The sequence below is a fragment of the Mycosarcoma maydis genome, chromosome 6, assembly GCF_000328475.2.
Source record: "Mycosarcoma maydis chromosome 6, whole genome shotgun sequence".
Classification (NCBI taxonomy): Eukaryota; Fungi; Basidiomycota; class Ustilaginomycetes; order Ustilaginales; genus Mycosarcoma; species Mycosarcoma maydis.
This window is the reverse complement of record NC_026483.1, coordinates 39736-55751: the sequence shown is the minus strand read 5'-3', so window position 1 is coordinate 55751 and position 16016 is coordinate 39736. Positions and strand designations below refer to the sequence as shown.

General features: G+C 53.2%; 6 protein-coding genes across 6 annotated transcripts; 4 read left to right on the top strand and 2 right to left on the bottom strand.

The window, feature by feature from the left end:
* Positions 1-1334: 1334 nt before the first annotated feature.
* On the top strand, positions 1335-2353 carry egl2 (endoglucanase 2; the record flags this gene model as incomplete). Its single annotated transcript, XM_011390635.1, has 2 exons — positions 1335-1451; positions 1547-2353. The coding sequence occupies 2 exons, from the start codon at positions 1335-1337 to the stop codon at positions 2351-2353; spliced, it is 924 nt and encodes a 307-aa protein (XP_011388937.1).
* An 875-nt stretch (positions 2354-3228) lies between these two features.
* UMAG_11413 (uncharacterized protein) lies at positions 3229-3758 on the top strand (the record flags this gene model as incomplete). The annotated part of the gene is made up of 2 exons (XM_011390915.1): positions 3229-3348; positions 3450-3758. The coding sequence occupies 2 exons, from the start codon at positions 3229-3231 to the stop codon at positions 3756-3758; spliced, it is 429 nt and encodes a 142-aa protein (XP_011389217.1).
* A 111-nt stretch (positions 3759-3869) lies between these two features.
* On the bottom strand, positions 3870-5168 carry UMAG_02521 (uncharacterized protein; the record flags this gene model as incomplete). Its single annotated transcript, XM_011390634.1, has 1 exon — positions 3870-5168. One exon carries the CDS (start codon positions 5166-5168, stop codon positions 3870-3872), a length of 1299 nt encoding a protein of 432 aa, XP_011388936.1.
* Positions 5169-5731: 563 nt separating this feature from the next.
* Positions 5732-8746, top strand: UMAG_02520 (uncharacterized protein; the record flags this gene model as incomplete). The annotated part of the gene is made up of 1 exon (XM_011390633.1): positions 5732-8746. The coding sequence occupies one exon, from the start codon at positions 5732-5734 to the stop codon at positions 8744-8746; it is 3015 nt and encodes a 1004-aa protein (XP_011388935.1).
* Positions 8747-8848: 102 nt separating this feature from the next.
* Positions 8849-12511, bottom strand: UMAG_02519 (dolichyl-P-Glc:Man(9)GlcNAc(2)-PP-dolichol alpha-1,3-glucosyltransferase; the record flags this gene model as incomplete). Its single annotated transcript, XM_011390632.1, has 1 exon — positions 8849-12511. One exon carries the CDS (start codon positions 12509-12511, stop codon positions 8849-8851), a length of 3663 nt encoding a protein of 1220 aa, XP_011388934.1.
* Positions 12512-13728: 1217 nt separating this feature from the next.
* On the top strand, positions 13729-15122 carry UMAG_11412 (60S ribosomal protein eL43; the record flags this gene model as incomplete). Its single annotated transcript, XM_011390914.1, has 3 exons — positions 13729-13731; positions 14459-14697; positions 15086-15122. 3 exons carry the CDS (start codon positions 13729-13731, stop codon positions 15120-15122), a joined length of 279 nt encoding a protein of 92 aa, XP_011389216.1.
* Positions 15123-16016: the final 894 nt, after the last annotated feature.

Below are 16016 nucleotides of genomic sequence, written 5' to 3'. Positions count from 1 at the left end.
ACAAAAGCAGATGGATGCGAATTTGGATGATGATCCCAGCGTCTTCTTTCCTTCCGCTCTCCCTTCCGCGACGCGAAGAAAAATTCGGTCACAGCACAGCACAAGAGCACACAACGCCCAAGTCACGAAATCCCTCCCATATATAATGGTGAAGCGTGATCGATCATAAGTCAGATCGGTAGTCGGCATACCCCGATTCTACTTCCATTTTTTTTTTTTTTTTTGGTTCCTTTTTGGTTCGACGTTTCTCGTTCGTCGTTTCTTGATTCACAAATACTCGACGAGACTTTTGTACCTCGGAACTGCTACAGGATTGAAGACAGTATGATATCCTCCCGTTTTTGACGACGGGTGTCGATACACGAGCCCGCGCTGCACTTTCTTGCCCGTGCTTGCCAAGCCAATCGGACGCCCGACAAAAGACAGTCACACTCGGTCGGCAATCGTGATAGTGCCTACTGCCGCAACCTCATTCTGGCTGGACATCGATTCCGGACTCAGCTTGAAACCGACATTGTATCTCGTACCTTGCCAATGTTGCTGCAGAAAGTCTCATGATGTCAGCGTCGAGGTCGAGATCCGATGGGATATGTTCTCATAAGACGTCCTGCAGTCAATCGGAGGCATCGGTCCGATTGCCTTTGTTGTCACGCCCTTACCATTGCATTTCAACTTGCCCACCTTTGGCGCTGAGCCCACCAGGTACTCGACCAGCCTGGGCTGTTGCAGATGAGATACGATAGGGAAAGCACTTCGTCACATCAAAGCCAGGCTTTAGACCAGGCTCTAGATCTTGATTATAAGCAATTGTCTCACTATCCAGAGTGCAACGACGATCCAGCAAGACGGCAAAGTAGCTTCGAGACAGCACGGTCTTTGAGCACGCACTCCTTCGAGACGATAGGTTCTTGTGTAAAGCCATATAGAACATGATAATCAGCCAATGGATGGTTTAATGAAGTAACACAACCTGACCCACCCTACGCTGGTCCTCCTTTCGCTTTAATCGTCGAGCTGCTTGCCTGATCAAGCATATAAAGCCTCCCCTTCGCAACAATGCATTTCGCCCCTGACTCTGCTTTCCATTACATCCTGTTCATTTTATCACACTTCCTTCCTGATCCTTCTTCCCAACGACCTGCTGTGCAAGTCGCCTTCGAGATCGGTTGACCCGGCTCATCCTCTTATACTTGCACCAGTTTTCAAGTTCACTCGCTCCTTCCTCACTTTCGCTGCTTCCTTTGATAGGCAACAGTCTTTTCTATCCTTCAGCCTCATACACCCTGAAGGACATTTAAATCTTCAGCTAGCTAGCTTCTTCTTCTTACTTCAAGATGGTGTTTTCTTCTCACAAGTCAACCGTCCTCGTCGTTTTGCTTGCTTCGAGCATCGGACTCTTTGCGCCGGTCGTAGAGTCTACGGATGCGACCATGTATTGGGACTGCTGCAAGGTAAGTTTGGACAGCCTAGCTTCTCGATAGAGTGAGTCAAGGTCGGTTCGCTAACACTCGCGTTCTTTGTTCTGTCAACCTCCTCGGATTTGCAGCCAAGTGCCAGTTGGCTGGGTAAGGCACCCGTTTACAATCCCGCAGTCACTTGTCTAGCAGACGGCAAGACGATCGTCACCGGTCCCAGGCGGGATGACCCCAACTCTTCAGGCTGCGGTGGAGGCAAAGAGTTCCAGTGTAGCTGTCAGCAGCCATGGACTGATAAGATCAACCCTACGATTGGATACGCATTTGCTGCTATGAGCAGCACCACGGAAAAGGACAGCGAATGTGCCTGTTATGTGCTCGAGTTCGCTGAAACTGCCAGCTCCAAGCGCGGCAAAGTCAACACGCTGTTCTACCAAGTCATCAATGACGGTGGCGATGTCACTCAGGACGGCCTCGACATTCTGGTGCCTGGTATGGGCATCGGTGCCATGACCCAGGGCTGTAGTGCTCAGTGGAAGGGCAGCGATATTTCCAAGTGGGGCAAGCAATACGGCGGGCTCGATCAGGATGCTGCCGGCTGCGCGAACCTGCCCGAGGATCTGCAGCCTGGTTGCAAGTGGAGAATGAACGAATGGGGTAACTCGGTTTCTTTCAAGGGCAGGCCTCGACGTGTGAGATGCTCCAAGGCTCACATCGACCGAACTGGTTGTCAGAGGAAGGATGAGCCGAACACTACTTTCGAGGGCCATTACGATGCCTCAAACAACGGCCCTGCTCCCGATGGATACACTCCCAACGCTGCTGTTTGCGGCATTGGAGGCTCGAGGAGGTCGTCTGTTCATCCGTTTGTAGCCAGCCACCAACGTCCCACCACACATGCTCATCTGACCAAGAAGTCAGGCACTTGCAACGTCTGAGACGCTTGCAGCTTTTTAACCCGATCCGCTGCATTTCTCGATTGCTCAAAAGGCACGCGTCGTGTAATCCCAAAAGCCATCGTGAATCTTTGTGTTTTTTGTGCTGTTTCGCCAACCGGGATCACCTCGACTTGACCCAGAAACAAAGTCCATGCGGTGCGACCAAAACAACGGGATGTGTAGTCGTGAGTGTGAAGACGGGCTGCGAAGATGCGAAATTCACCCTAAACAGTATGTTGCCAGTGACAAGCGGTGGAGCTTCAGTCATTGATAGGCAGTTAATGTGGACTAGGCTTGGAGCACATGAAGTGGATCAACACAACACGTACCTCGATACCTAATCACGAATCAGATCCTCAGACTTGAAAATATTTTTTGTGAAACATGCAACGTGAATCGCGAATATCGCGAATGAGGTTTGTGCTTGACCCTGTGTGGTGATTGGTGAGACCCGGTTGTGCTGCCTGCAGCGATGATCAGCTTTCTGACACGCGCAATCGTGAAGAATCGTGAATGAAGTTTCTGTCCCACTTATGAGTCCTCAGAGCTGCTTTTGGCGCGGGGGTTGGGGTGCGTGTGTCAACTGCCTAATCGTTCCGCTCGTTGAAGAGTGGACTTGTGACACCTGTCACATTGCTCATCGCTAGCGCAAGTGTCATTGAGGTCATCGTCATCTAAAGCTGTTTTCATTGCGGAACAAGCGATTCCAGTTCGCTGTGACGGGATGTGAGAGCTGAAAAGCATTAAAGAGCGAGCAAAAAAGGTTTTGCCATCCCATCCAGACAAGCACTCGCGACTTACTCCTCTCAACACCTCCAGTACGCCGTACTCAGCCCAGCGTTACGCTCGAGCCGCCAGTCTTCCATACCATCAAGATGTGCATCTTCGAAGGACTCTCCACTTCGCAATCCACTGCTAAGCCAGTGGTGACCGAGTACGAGATTTGCATCTGCAAGCAAGCGGAATACATCAACATTGATTCTTCGAGCACAAAGGTAAGCGCATCTTAAGTCTCAACCTGTTTTGGCCCATACGCCTGTCCGAGCAGTGCCTTACCGCCTTTCACCCGACCAATTTTGATTTCGTTGCATCGCAGGCGTCTAGCGAGTCGCTTGGCAGCCCTCCCGCCTATGAGCCAAGACCCCACTCGACTGTCACCGTTACAGCACCTCGTACTAAGGCCAACTTTTTAGGCCGCATCTTTGCTCGCATTCCCAAAAAGCCTGCTTGTGCTGCCAACGAGCTGCCCAGCTACCGCGAAACCGAGCTCGTCGAAGCGTGGTCCAAGGTGGGCATCGACATCAACGACCGCAAGCAGGGACCTCGACCCAAGTGTACACCTGAAGAACTTCTGCAGGCTATGGACGGGCTTTTTGGCTCTCGAACCGTTTCTTCCGCTATGTAGTCCCGAGTAATGTCCCCCGTTTCTTTCTGCGCTGACTGGCACATATACCCTCCTTTCTTCGATCCAGTCACCTTTGTTTTCGTTTGCCAATCTTGCAAGTGTGTGCGTGCATCAGGCCAGCTCTTCTGGCGATATCTCGGTAGTCTGTGCTTCGCCTGTATCCTTTTGTGGAATCACAAGCTCTGATTCGGGCTTGTCCTGCTCTTCGGATCCGCTCCAAGCCCACTTGACGAAAGCGGTTGCTTTCGCAAATACAGCCTCTTTTGCCTTTTTTTCCTCCGGTGAGAGCCAGCCATCGGGCATCTGAGTCCAGCCGTGTTTCATGTTCGCCACATCCTCAACGACCAGATGCTCGGTCCTCTGATGCGCCTGAACCTTGGCTACCCACCGCTTAGATTGTTCAGCCAGTGTGTCTAGCTCGCATAGCACCAAGAACATGCGCGCGGCCGGATGCAGCGATTCGAGCGAAGCAAGTCCAGGAGAAACACGTGGATGCGCCGTTTGATCTCGCTCAGCATAAGTGGGTGCGAGTGAGTCGGCGACTTGAGTCCAGAATGCAGATGGAAGCCCCATGTGTTCTGGACGAGATCTTTGAGATGGCAACTGGCGAAGATCGAACGAAGGGTAGAAAAGCAACAATGGGATAGGGGTTGGATAATCTTTTGCAAACTTGCTCGGCCATTCAGTCTCTAGCTCGGGAGGCTTGATGTGAAGCGCTAGATTGAGCGCTAGATTTCCGCCAGAGCTGAAGCCGGAGACAGCTACTTTAGTTGAATCAAAGTCAAAACTCAATTGTGCGCCCGTCGCGGACGACAATCGTGTGGACCTTTTCAAAGGCGAAGGCACTGAGATCTGCTCGACGTTGCCCTCCTGCAACTCCTTGCTATGCTCCTCGTTGGTAGCTATGGCTCCTCCCTTTGCAATCTTTGCTTTCTCGGATTCTATTCTGGCTACTATTGCTTGACGCAGAGACAAGTATCCGGCAAAGTCTTTGTCGAGGATGGCACTGAGAACATCTTCACCATCCTCAATCGCAGCCGGGAAGCGATGGAATGGTCCCATTCGGTAGTCGACGCTGATCACGATTGAATCGAGTGCTCTAGCCATGTGTGAACAAAAGGGAGCTTGTTCCAGGCATGATCCGAGGTAAAAGCCTCCTCCGTGAAAATCGACCAAGACTGGCGCACCCTCTGCTGGGAGATTGTCGTACAAGCTTTGTGGAACGAAGATGTGGAGTGGGATCGTATAGTCCTTGGACCTGGACGGCAGGTGAAAGACAAAGGGGTGCGGTCCATCTGGTGATGTCCATTTGAGTGTCGAGAGGGGGACAGCGCGTGGAAGGCGCACTAGTGCGGTTCGCCATAGCACGTCAAATGGCACCGATCGAATTTTTTGGTACAGCGAAGACATGCTGGTCAGAATGGGGCTGGCTGCAAAAAGGAGCCGGCTCTATAGAAACACGGAGAAGGAGAAGACGTGAGATGGTCATGGCCAATCTCAAAGCATGGGATGGGCATTGATGCCTCCTTTTGGGTTTTGCTGACTAGGCAAGACATGAAGCAAGCATGCATCATCCGGCCTCATCGAGACCCTCTTGTGCATCGTGCGTCATGCATGAACCCACAGCTTCGCCTCCACTTTGGCACACGCCTCTTGCCCCACCAACGCCCCACGCCCCCATGCTCCATGCCCCACACCGGAGCCTGTTGTCAGCAAAGGCGTAACAGCACCAAAAAAATCACACGTCAGAGACGCGTCGCGGGTATTCGTCATATTCGTGATTCGTGATCCTTAGATTTACCTTCCCGAATTTCGGTGATTCCAGTAAAGAGACTCGTGAGAGACACAAATCACGATCGTGAATCGTGAATCGTCGTCGTTGAGTGCAACACCAAAGCTGAGCCTTCACGCTCTCACCATTCACGATTGTGCTTCTTCTATACCACAAACCGACGAACCGTCCTCATGGCAAGATGATTGCTGAGCTGCTGGCGATGCTAGTAGGGCATCCATCAAGTCTGTTTGCATCATCATCTACGGCCTCGTCAGCTTCCGGCTCATCTTCGACAGCACTCAAGGTCAGGGACGACCTCAACTTCCTTCACCCTTCCGAGATCGAGATCCTGAACCATCTCGCAACATTCTATACCCGTTACAATCGCGTCAAGTCATTCGCAGAGGATCAGATCGAAGCCGCTCGACAGAGAGCTGTCCGTGCTGCGCTTCGTGCCAACTCTCTCGCTAGTCGCAGCGCCAGCAGTGCCAAAGAAGCCCAAGCTCAGCTCGAACAGCAGCCGACTCTTCACCTTGTACCTCTATGCTCCACGCTGCTCTCGATTCTCGCAGAATACCACGAACTGGTGCTACAAACTGAGAGATTGGTACTCGAGAATCATGTCGAACTCGTAGCTTCAACTGGTTTCGTCAGTCTGGCTAATCTGCGGGCTCGCTTCGAGCCTTGGAATGCGCCGCTGACGGCTCTAGACGACATAGTGACACTGTTGGCACGAGGTCCCAGCAAGGGCAGGGATATTGCCTTTGCAAAGGAGTCCGATGCCCAACATGCAACACAAGACGGTCACGACGGAGGGGCTTCGCCATACTTCCCAGCATCATGGACTGGGGGTCTGCTGATCGATCTGCTCAGCCTGAAAGCTAATACTGGTGTTGAGCGTGTCGCCTCACACATGGCTCGCCTACGAAATGCAGTAGAGGACAGCTGGATGCAACACCTCACAGCCTGGGTCTGCAGGGGCGAGATCCACCGTCCCGGTGGCATTGCAGATTCACAGGCTTCCAAACGCAATCTCATCTCGAGAGATCAGCTCGTCCATTGGATTGAGGCGACTGATGCAGACGCTCACACCGACCATCTTGCTACTGCAGCCGCAAGTGGCGATGGTCTCGGCGACTGGGCTGCGTCCTCCAGCAACACTTGGAATTTCCGACCCGACGCACTTCCATCCTCCATTTCGGACTCAACCGCCGACTCCATACTCTATGTCGGACGTGCTCTCTATACCATCCGAAACGCCAGTACCTCTTCAGCTCATCACCTAGATACGCCGACCCACCACGCACTACCATCGGGTCCACCAGATAAGGTCATCCAGCTGCACGAATCAGCGCTTGCGCGGCCTCAAGTACGACCAAGTCGCCCAGCTGATCTCGATCGAGCGATTCAGTCGCTTCGTAATGACGTCTCGGAATGGATCTTTCGCCACATCCTCACCACCTCGGTCGTACGTACTTCGCTGCAGTGTTTAGGCGACTACTTCTTGCATCGCAACGGATCATACACGCTTTCCTTGCTGGGTGAGGTAGAGGCAATGAAGAAGAACAAGCTGTACCGCGCCAGATCTGCGGCTGCAAGCATGATCCGGTCGAGCGATCTAGAACTGTCGCTTCGGAGGGCGACCGTAGGGACCTGGGCCGAGGACGATCCGTCGTTGCAGAGGCTGCGCTTCGTACTGCCCAAAGGCGGATATCGACCGAGCCTTGTAGGTGCACGCACTGCAAAGGTAAGAGGACTCGCTGCTGCCACTACTACTACTACTAGTGCCGACACTACAGTGGGTGGCACGACAAGTCTTCAGACAACCCGCTTCGACGACTTTTTGATCGGAGTCCCCGCTCAGCTACACTACACGGCCGTCTTCCCGCTCGACCTTTTTCTCTCGGCATCCGACCTAGCGGCGTATTCACGCATCTTCTCCTACCTGATCGCCATCAAAAAGGTGCACGCTAGAGTGTTGGACTGCTGGATAACGCTCAGTAAGAATCAGCGGAGCAGACGCAAGTTTACCGGCACCGGAGAGGGAGGCGTCGACGCGCAAGAAGAGAAGCAGCGCACAAAGCTGTTACGGTGCAGTTGGGGCCTGGTGAGAAATATGAAGTGGTTTTTGGATACCTTGTTGGGACATTTTCAAACAGACATCATTGATGCGCAGTTTAGCAATTTGGTAGAGAGATTGGGAGCAAGTGGAGGTTCGATCGAGTCAGCAAGAGGAGGGGCAGCAGGTGGAGGCCTGAGGACAAGAAAGGATTCGGAGCTTCAACAGCATCGGGCAAGCTCGCCAGTGGGATCGATAGTTGCTCACAGCGAGGCATACGGTGACGAGGCTAGACCAAGAGTCACTAGCGGCACGTTCTCGCGCGCTTCTACCGTAGTGGGAGGCGGCAGCGGCAACGGTCGTGCAAATCGAAGGCTAGCATTTCCGGTATCGGGACCTGCTTCGTCGACCTACGCACCTCCACCGGCGTCCGTGACTGGTCGAGGAGCTCGCAGATTCGTTTCAACATCTACACGTCCAGAATCGATCTTGGATGGCGCAGACACCATCCGTCATGACGGCACCGAAGCGCATCTTACAGACGAACAAGATGCACCGGACGCCATGCTCGACTTTGGCTCTCTGCGCACCTCGCACACGGCGTTTCTTGCGTTTGTCCAGGATGGTCTGCTGCTCTCGTCTCCGGTCGCATCTAGTATCGTGCGCTCAGTGCTAGACATCTGCGATCGGTTGGCCGGTACAGTTGAGCGTTGGGCAGGCGACGTCCTTCCACCGCTGCTCACCACTTCGGCCACCACAACAGATACAAGCTCCGCTATCGAACAACGCCAGTCGCTCATCGACAAGTTCACAACTGAAATCGATCATGAGCTATCGAGATTCTTCAGACTGCTTTCGTCCTCAACTTCGTCCTCTCCGTCATATCAAAGTGCAAGTAACACGTCCAACACTACAGCATCAGCCATGGCTGCAGCCGACGAAAGTGGCTTGGGTTCACTCTCGATCTCGGTTGCTCAACTACACATGTCGCGAGGTGAAGCCGCCAAAATCGACGTGCTATCGGGCGCCAGTTCGGCTCGAAAGCATCTGGAACAGTTGTTGTTGAGGCTCGATTACAGTGGCTTCTTTGCAGAGCAGTTGCAGCGGCAGAGGGCGGGGCTCGACGCCAAGTTGGACAATGCGCTCGTGCGATAATGACAGCCAAACATACATACAGGACACATCGAGAATGTGAAATGCAGAGCTCTTTGTCCGTTGATCGTCGCCAGAATGTACACATCGCGCCTTTGGTGTGCACTATGAAGTTTTCACTCTTTTCTGAGAACTCTTCTTGCCAGTGGTGAACAGCGAAATCTCCCACCCATTCGCAAAAGCCACTTGAACCTGTCTGACCAGTGCCCACACGTATATCACCACAAAGCACGGCGCAGTGAGCAGAACATTCAGCACCGGATAGATGTCCGGATACCTCGACCAAACTCTTGCCTGCAAGCTCGGCATGCATCTTGGCAATATCAGTTCTATCACGAGCAACCCCAGCGCCGCCGTATACGTCAAAATACTGAGCCGTCGGAAGAATGACGTAGTTTTGCTCGTTGCAATCTTGACGCTAGCCAACGGTTTGAACGGCACCTCGAGATTCCCGATGAGCCAATTCCATCCCAGCGTCAGCACAACGTACTGCAAACTCTGACCATCCTTTTTGAGCAACGGAAACAGCGAAAACGTGGCCATATTGTTGAACCACACGCTCCACTCCCAATCACGCGCTGCGGTAATTTGTCCTCCCCAGGTATCGCCTTTAGCGCCCAACAAGAGTGTCATGGGCAGAAGAGGAAGAAGGATGGACTTTTCGTGCGTTTGAAAGCCGAACAGGAAGAAGGCAGACGAGACATTGACCAAGCCGTAGACCAGCATTTGAGCCGCGGGAGAAGGTAAGGTGGATGCTACTGGACGAGCATCAGCCCCACTCATGGCGCGCGGGTAGTCCGAATCGTGCGAGAGGGCGAATGATTCTTGAATTGGACCGATATGGCTAATTCGACCACTGTGCGACTTCGAGACGGATCCGGCGAGAAGCGATTCGATCTCGGAGCGTGCTGGTGCGCCAGCAGCTGATCCTACCACTGAAGTCGATCTGCGACTCCGAGCAGTACCTGATCGATGCGATGCAGCTCCACTGATCTCCTTGACACTCCCTGTAGCGCTCGACATCATCCCTGGTGGCGCTTTTTCCATCTGTGTTGTTTGGACCGATTCTTGCGCAACCATTGTCTCCATCTTGGCTGTTTGACCCGCAGCCCAGAACAGCAAACAGCACCCTGGTAGAATTGCGATCAACGTCACCACGAGACTCAACCTCGCCAAAGCTGATGCCGCCATCACGTTTTTCAGCTTGAACCGCGCCGGCAAGGGTAAGACCGAAAAGAGGCACCACACGTTTGCGACCTTGTCCTCAAATAGTCCGCGCGCCAGCGGAAAGATTCGATGCACAATCTGACCAATCTGTTCCAGACTGGTCAGCCACGGTGCAAATACCACACCAAAAGTGATGATCACCGCAAGGCCAAGGCCAATGAATAGTGTAAGGCCGCGTTCAGGATCGACGTGCGCGAGACCGATGCATCGACCCAGCATGATGGCGAATACAGCAGGCGCATAATAGAGCGCCATCTGTTTGAACGATAAACTGAGGCAGAAAAACACCGCCGCGGCAATGTATTCATAACTGAGGCGGCGCGAAAGATCGGCCACTGCCTGGCTGCGTACACGTGCTGCAGGACGGGAAGAAGTAGCGGCACCTGGGTGTGGCAAAGATGTATGTAGGAGCGCAAAACAAGCTGTGGCAAAGCCGAGCATGATGCTGTTGTACTGGAAGTGGCCGTGGTCGATGAGGATGAGCGCAGGCTGAAGCATGATGGAAAAGAGGGCGATGGCTTGTGTCCGTCTGCCTCGTCCCTCGAGTTTGCGACCGAGGAACAGTGCGATGGCGGGTAGATAGAAGAGCAGGTCGCCGACGATAACCGTCGCGCGCATGAAGGTGGCGGTCGCCTCATCTTCGTTGCCTCTGGAGCTCTCAAAGTCAAACCCGGCGGTTACAGGGGGAAAGAGTCGGGAAGCGTAGCCATAGGCCAAGCTGACCCACGCTGTCAGGGGCGGATAGTCAAGGCCCCAGTACTGTAGATCGTAAAAATACCATTTTGTTGTTGGAAGATGCAGGGTAAGCTCGATCCAGTGACGTTGTGCTTCGAAGTCTCCGTGCATAGGCTCTGCGCCTCGACCGCTCCAATCGCCTCTGGCTACCACCCAGCGGATCAGGAACGACGTCATCAACACAAGCGGTAGGATGGTGGTGTTGAGTTGCTCTTTGGCTAGCCAGCGGATCAATCGACGCACGGGCGTCTCTGCTTGTGAGTGCAGACCTGACAGCACGTAAAGATCGCGCACAGCGGGCGTTAAGTTTGACATTGTTGCTGGTGCTGCTGTTGGCCACCGATGCGAGGAGACCGCCCTAACTGGCGAAAGAAGGCCGGCAACAGCAGTTTCAGTATCCTTCCTTCGTCTGCGACCGGTTCTGGACGTGACAGATTCTGTGGCAAAATTTGATGGGATGGGTGGCAGCGCAGGCGGAGGGCCGTCCGTGGACACGGGGCGGGAGCTCGACTTGACGGAGCTTTTGCGTCGGCGTCTTGGAGCAATATCAGATGGCTGGACGCCGCTAGTGTCGCGGTCTGGCGCCAGAGTGGATTGAGTGCCAGAAGCATTTAACGCCGATGGGGAACCGGACTTGGCGCGCCACTCCTCAATGGTGTCAATGGTCCGAGACTCTGCCTCTTTGTTGAGCTCAAGAGATGCCATCAGGACCGGATGATCGGATGACAAGGATGAGTAGCCGCTCAGGTCACGGCGACTGGAGGTTACGCTTGCCTTTCTACGGCTACAAGGTGACTCCGGACCTGCGCTCAATACGCCCGCACTAAGACCGGATGCTGAGCCACCGTGATGACGTCTACGACGAGTGCCAGCCTCGCTCAACGCACCCGCTCGATTGATGCGATCTGAGAGGTCAAATGTGGCGAGAGCTCCGAGACTGGGAGAGGTCCTGAGAGCCGATGGCGCCTGCGATGCCCTGAGCCAGTTGTCCAGATCAAATCCAGAAGGTCGCGACGAAGAAAGCGCGTTGTTTTGGTTTCGTTGGCGCAAATTCAGGTTATCTGTCTGAGTATGTTGATTTGCATAAGCATCGGCAGAGGAGGTAACGAGATGTCTTGACGGGGGAGCAGCACCAGAGTGGTTGCTAGGAGGGTATGTGGATCGACCTTGTTTGGTGGGGAGGCCCTGTCTGGACTGTGCGAGCCCACTGTTGCTGCCTGCATGCACATTGTAGCGCGCCGTGGAAGCGAAGAGTGGGACAGGAAGCACACTGCTACCGAAGGACGAGTACGAGTCCTTGCGACCTCTTCTTCGTTTGGACTGGCCAAGAAGCAGGCCTATGGATTCGTCCTCGTCTGCATCGTCAGGCTGTGCTGCAATGCGAGAAGCCGAGGGAGACGGATCGACCGACATCGCGTGCAAGGTGGACGACGGTGAGGTACGAGCATCCACCGACTCGGCATTCTGTGTAGCCGTAGAGCCGCGAAAATGACGCGAAGACGATGACGACCTAAACGCTGAAGACGGAGCCAAGCTAGTCGAACGGTCAAGAACTGCGTCAGCTTTCGTGGTGGCTGCGGGAGCAGCACGCAAAGCGCTATATTGCGAGGGGTGGATGGGAATTCCGTACTGATCAAGCTCGTCAGTGCGGGATGGGCTGCTGGCTGTTCGTTTCTGCTCCTGAATCCACTGTGCGGTCGAGTGGGCGCCAAACGAGTCCTCGGCGGCATTGCCATTGTTCTTCCTGTCGTGAGGGAACAGGAGTCTCTCAGGCCTTTCTTGCCAAGACGTGAAAGCGTCCGACATGGTGATGAGAAGAAGAGTGGCTCGAGTCTGAGCTTACAGCCAGGGACTATAGAAGGAAGTGAGCGTACATTTGCGCTCGTTGATGTGAATGCGCGTGGTGTATGACGATGAAAGGCAGATCAGACACTTCTACAATCATCAATCGTGAATCGTGAATCGTGAATGGGGTGAGAAAGTTCACGAGTTGGCTTAAGCGCAGTCTCGACAGCTAAAATCCAAATCGGATTGACGAGTCGGTCCAGTTCGGCTAACTTATATTATAAAGCGCCGTCACGTCGTCACGCCTCCCGCTTCATGCATCGAAACAGCCACAGCGCACCGGATGCACTCTTTGACGCGTGTTTGCGTTGGTGCGACCCATGACACAGCGGGCGAAGCCTATCCGACCACAGCAATCGTGAATAGGCTGCGCTCATCATCAAAGCGTCAACAAGCCAGCCTTGGCTTTGCAGTATCGTCTGCTCCCGATTCGAGATGAGCTCATGCTCTTTGCACAACCGACTGATGACCATCTCTCCGCCAGTATCGAGTGATTGTCGCCACGTTGCGAATACTCGTATTAGTCACATTCGTGATTTAGTGAGAGTAACCCTAACCTACAACCGTGAAGCGTGAAGCGTGAAGCGTGGACAGTTGGGCGTCGCTCAGTTTTCACACACCAATTGAAAGAGATCGAGAGATGGATCTTGCTTTGCTTGTACATCAGGCATTTTCAATCCCGATGTCTAATGGATCTCAAAGGAATTTCGGTTCCGCGTGCGACATAGGTACAGAATCAAAAGTTCCCACGCTCGTCTTTTATTTTCAACAAAAAAGCGCTCTGTTGGCTGTGTAATTTTCGCCAAGCTGCGCCTAATCGATTGAAATGCTTCGAAATGCAGATACTCATTTGGGTTTTCAATTGTGCATTCGAGTCCTGAAGGAATTTGCAACTCTAGCTCCTGTATCTTGGAAAAGGTGGCTGCACAGTCTCTGTATGGAGGCAGGAGATGGAAGGCCAGCGAGAGAAAGCCCGCGCCTCCAGGCCAACAAGTCTGTCAGTTAATTCTCACTAATCGAAATCGAGCAGCAGAGCAGCACAATCACACAGCGTTCCAGATTCGCAGCTTGAGCCAAGTGTTAGCAACAGAGTCTCCAGCTGAGGTGAAGGTAGTTGACGCCTCTCGCCATCGTCAACCTTTCTCTCCAGACCAACCGCACATACATACATAGTCAAGATGGTAAGTGTTGCCCACATCAACAAAGGTGACGGCAACGGCTCAACCAACCATGATGGTAACTCGAAATACATACAGCAGCGCAATGCAAAGTCAGCACCAAACCTACAGCATCGAAGGGGCATCAGCAATCAGATTCGACAGGATCACCAGCACCATCCATGACAATATTGAAGGCAATCGATATGAATGATAACGACATGTCGTTGCCTCCCGTTCTAGCAGAGATTCACCAATGGTTTTAGTTGACTAGAGGAGATGCAGGAAGGGAGAGCGGATGAAAGACTAGATCAGCAGCAAGTGTAGGGGCTAATGGTCCGGCGACACAAATAAGACGCAGATATGGCAGCTTGATATCGCCCCAAAACAATGGCACCTTCCTGCGCCGTGCATCGCCGTTCATGAAGCCAGACACTGCATGCACACTAGGATGGGTAAACAGCTACACAGACACACTTCAGGCGGATCTGCATTGCAGCACCCTCTCCTTCGGTACGACACTCTACAACGCCAACCTGTCGCTAGCAGCATGATTAGAATCATTCAATGGCTAGAAACCGTCCCCTTGTTGGCACCAATTCACATCCTCATTCGGCACTGTTTTGCATATCATTTTCGAACGGCTGCCGTTGCCTCTTGTTCATTTGCGCTAATCAGCCACGAGGGCACCAGACCAACTAACACCTGTCCTCATCCACGTCTCGTCTCATCGTACCCACAACCACAACAGTCGAAGCGAACTGTCAAGGTCGGAATCACCGGAAAGTACGGTACCCGTTACGGTGCTTCGCTCCGTCGTCAGATCAAGAAGATCGAAATCTCGCAGCACTCCAAGTACACCTGCACTTTCTGCGGCAAGGACTCGGTCAAGCGCAAGGCTGTCGGCATCTGGGAGTGCCGTGCCTGCAAGAAGGTCATTGCCGGTGGTGCTTGGACCCTCAGCACCTCGGCTGCTGCCACCGTCCGATCGTAAGTGTTCATACCAAGCCTCGCCATACCGCATTATGTTTAGGCCTTTGATCAGAGGCAAGAGAGTAGGGGAATCAGGGGGAAACACATGTTGGTTACAAGCCGGAAGCCAAGCAGACACCATCTCGAGATAGTTTGCAGTGGTCGGGAAGTTGGCATTGCGATGGAAGCCACTGTATAAGATCACACTGGTGCGGAACGACGCAGCGTCTGCAACATCACCGAATCCAGAACGCAAGGACGGAAAGATAGAAGGCTCTTGTGCTAGGTTGTTCCCCTTAGTTCTATTTCTGCCCTCTTCGCCTGGCTTCCGACCAAGACCATATCGCACGAGCAGTATTTGCTAACCACCTAGCTCGCCTTTCGCCTCCTGTCTTATCCTTTACAGCACCATCCGACGTCTCCGTGAGCTGACTGAGGCCTAAGTGTTTTGCTTTGCCCGTCTCTTTGTCTCGCTCTCGTTTCTCGGTCCCCACATGCTCACGCTTCGTGATATCTATCCGCCCACGTCGCATTGTACACAAGTTGTCCTCCTTTCGCACACAGTTCACACACATACGCATACTCGCGCATCACCGCGTAGATAAACACAGTCTATGCTCAAAATATAAAGTTGGCGCATTCGACCAAGGATGCACGGCTAATTTCACGTTCCATTTTCACGGTGTGAACGTGTGATGTCGAGAAGATTGTTCCTCATTCATGAGAATGTCGTTGGGAGATCGCAGAGCCAGTATGCGTCCTTCAAGGCAACTTGAGAGGCATCTCGTTTGAGCAGAAGAGACCGATCTTGACGCGCAAGGGCAGCAAATCGGGCTGAAGTGACGTTTCGATGCGAGCCGATGACGAATTTTCCTCCTCTCTTTTCGACACCTTGTTTTTTCAGTCGACTTTCTGGGGTGTCTGAAACGAATTAAAACGGCAGCTCCCGAGATTCGTGAGTTTAGACTGAAGGTCGAAAGACACTTGGCAAACTGGCAAGGTAATGAAGAAGCAGAACGAGGTGCTCCGCTGCCGATCGCATGCTGAAACACCACATGACGGCCTATCGGCATGGGGTGGGCTTGGCTTCGGACGAAAGAAATGACAAGTGTAATAGGAAAGGGGGATGTCAAGAACGAAGAGTATTCGCTTTGCTGGCTGGTGGATACTATCATACCGCCCGCGAGTGCGAATTACAGGCACCACAAGCGCGAAAGCGGCTATCGAGTGTCAGTTGCGCCAAGTCCAGGATGGTAAAAACTGCGGTTCTACGACGCCGAGCAGCCTCAAGGTGAAGTGCAACCACTACCGTACGGACGAGATCAGGTGAAAAGAAG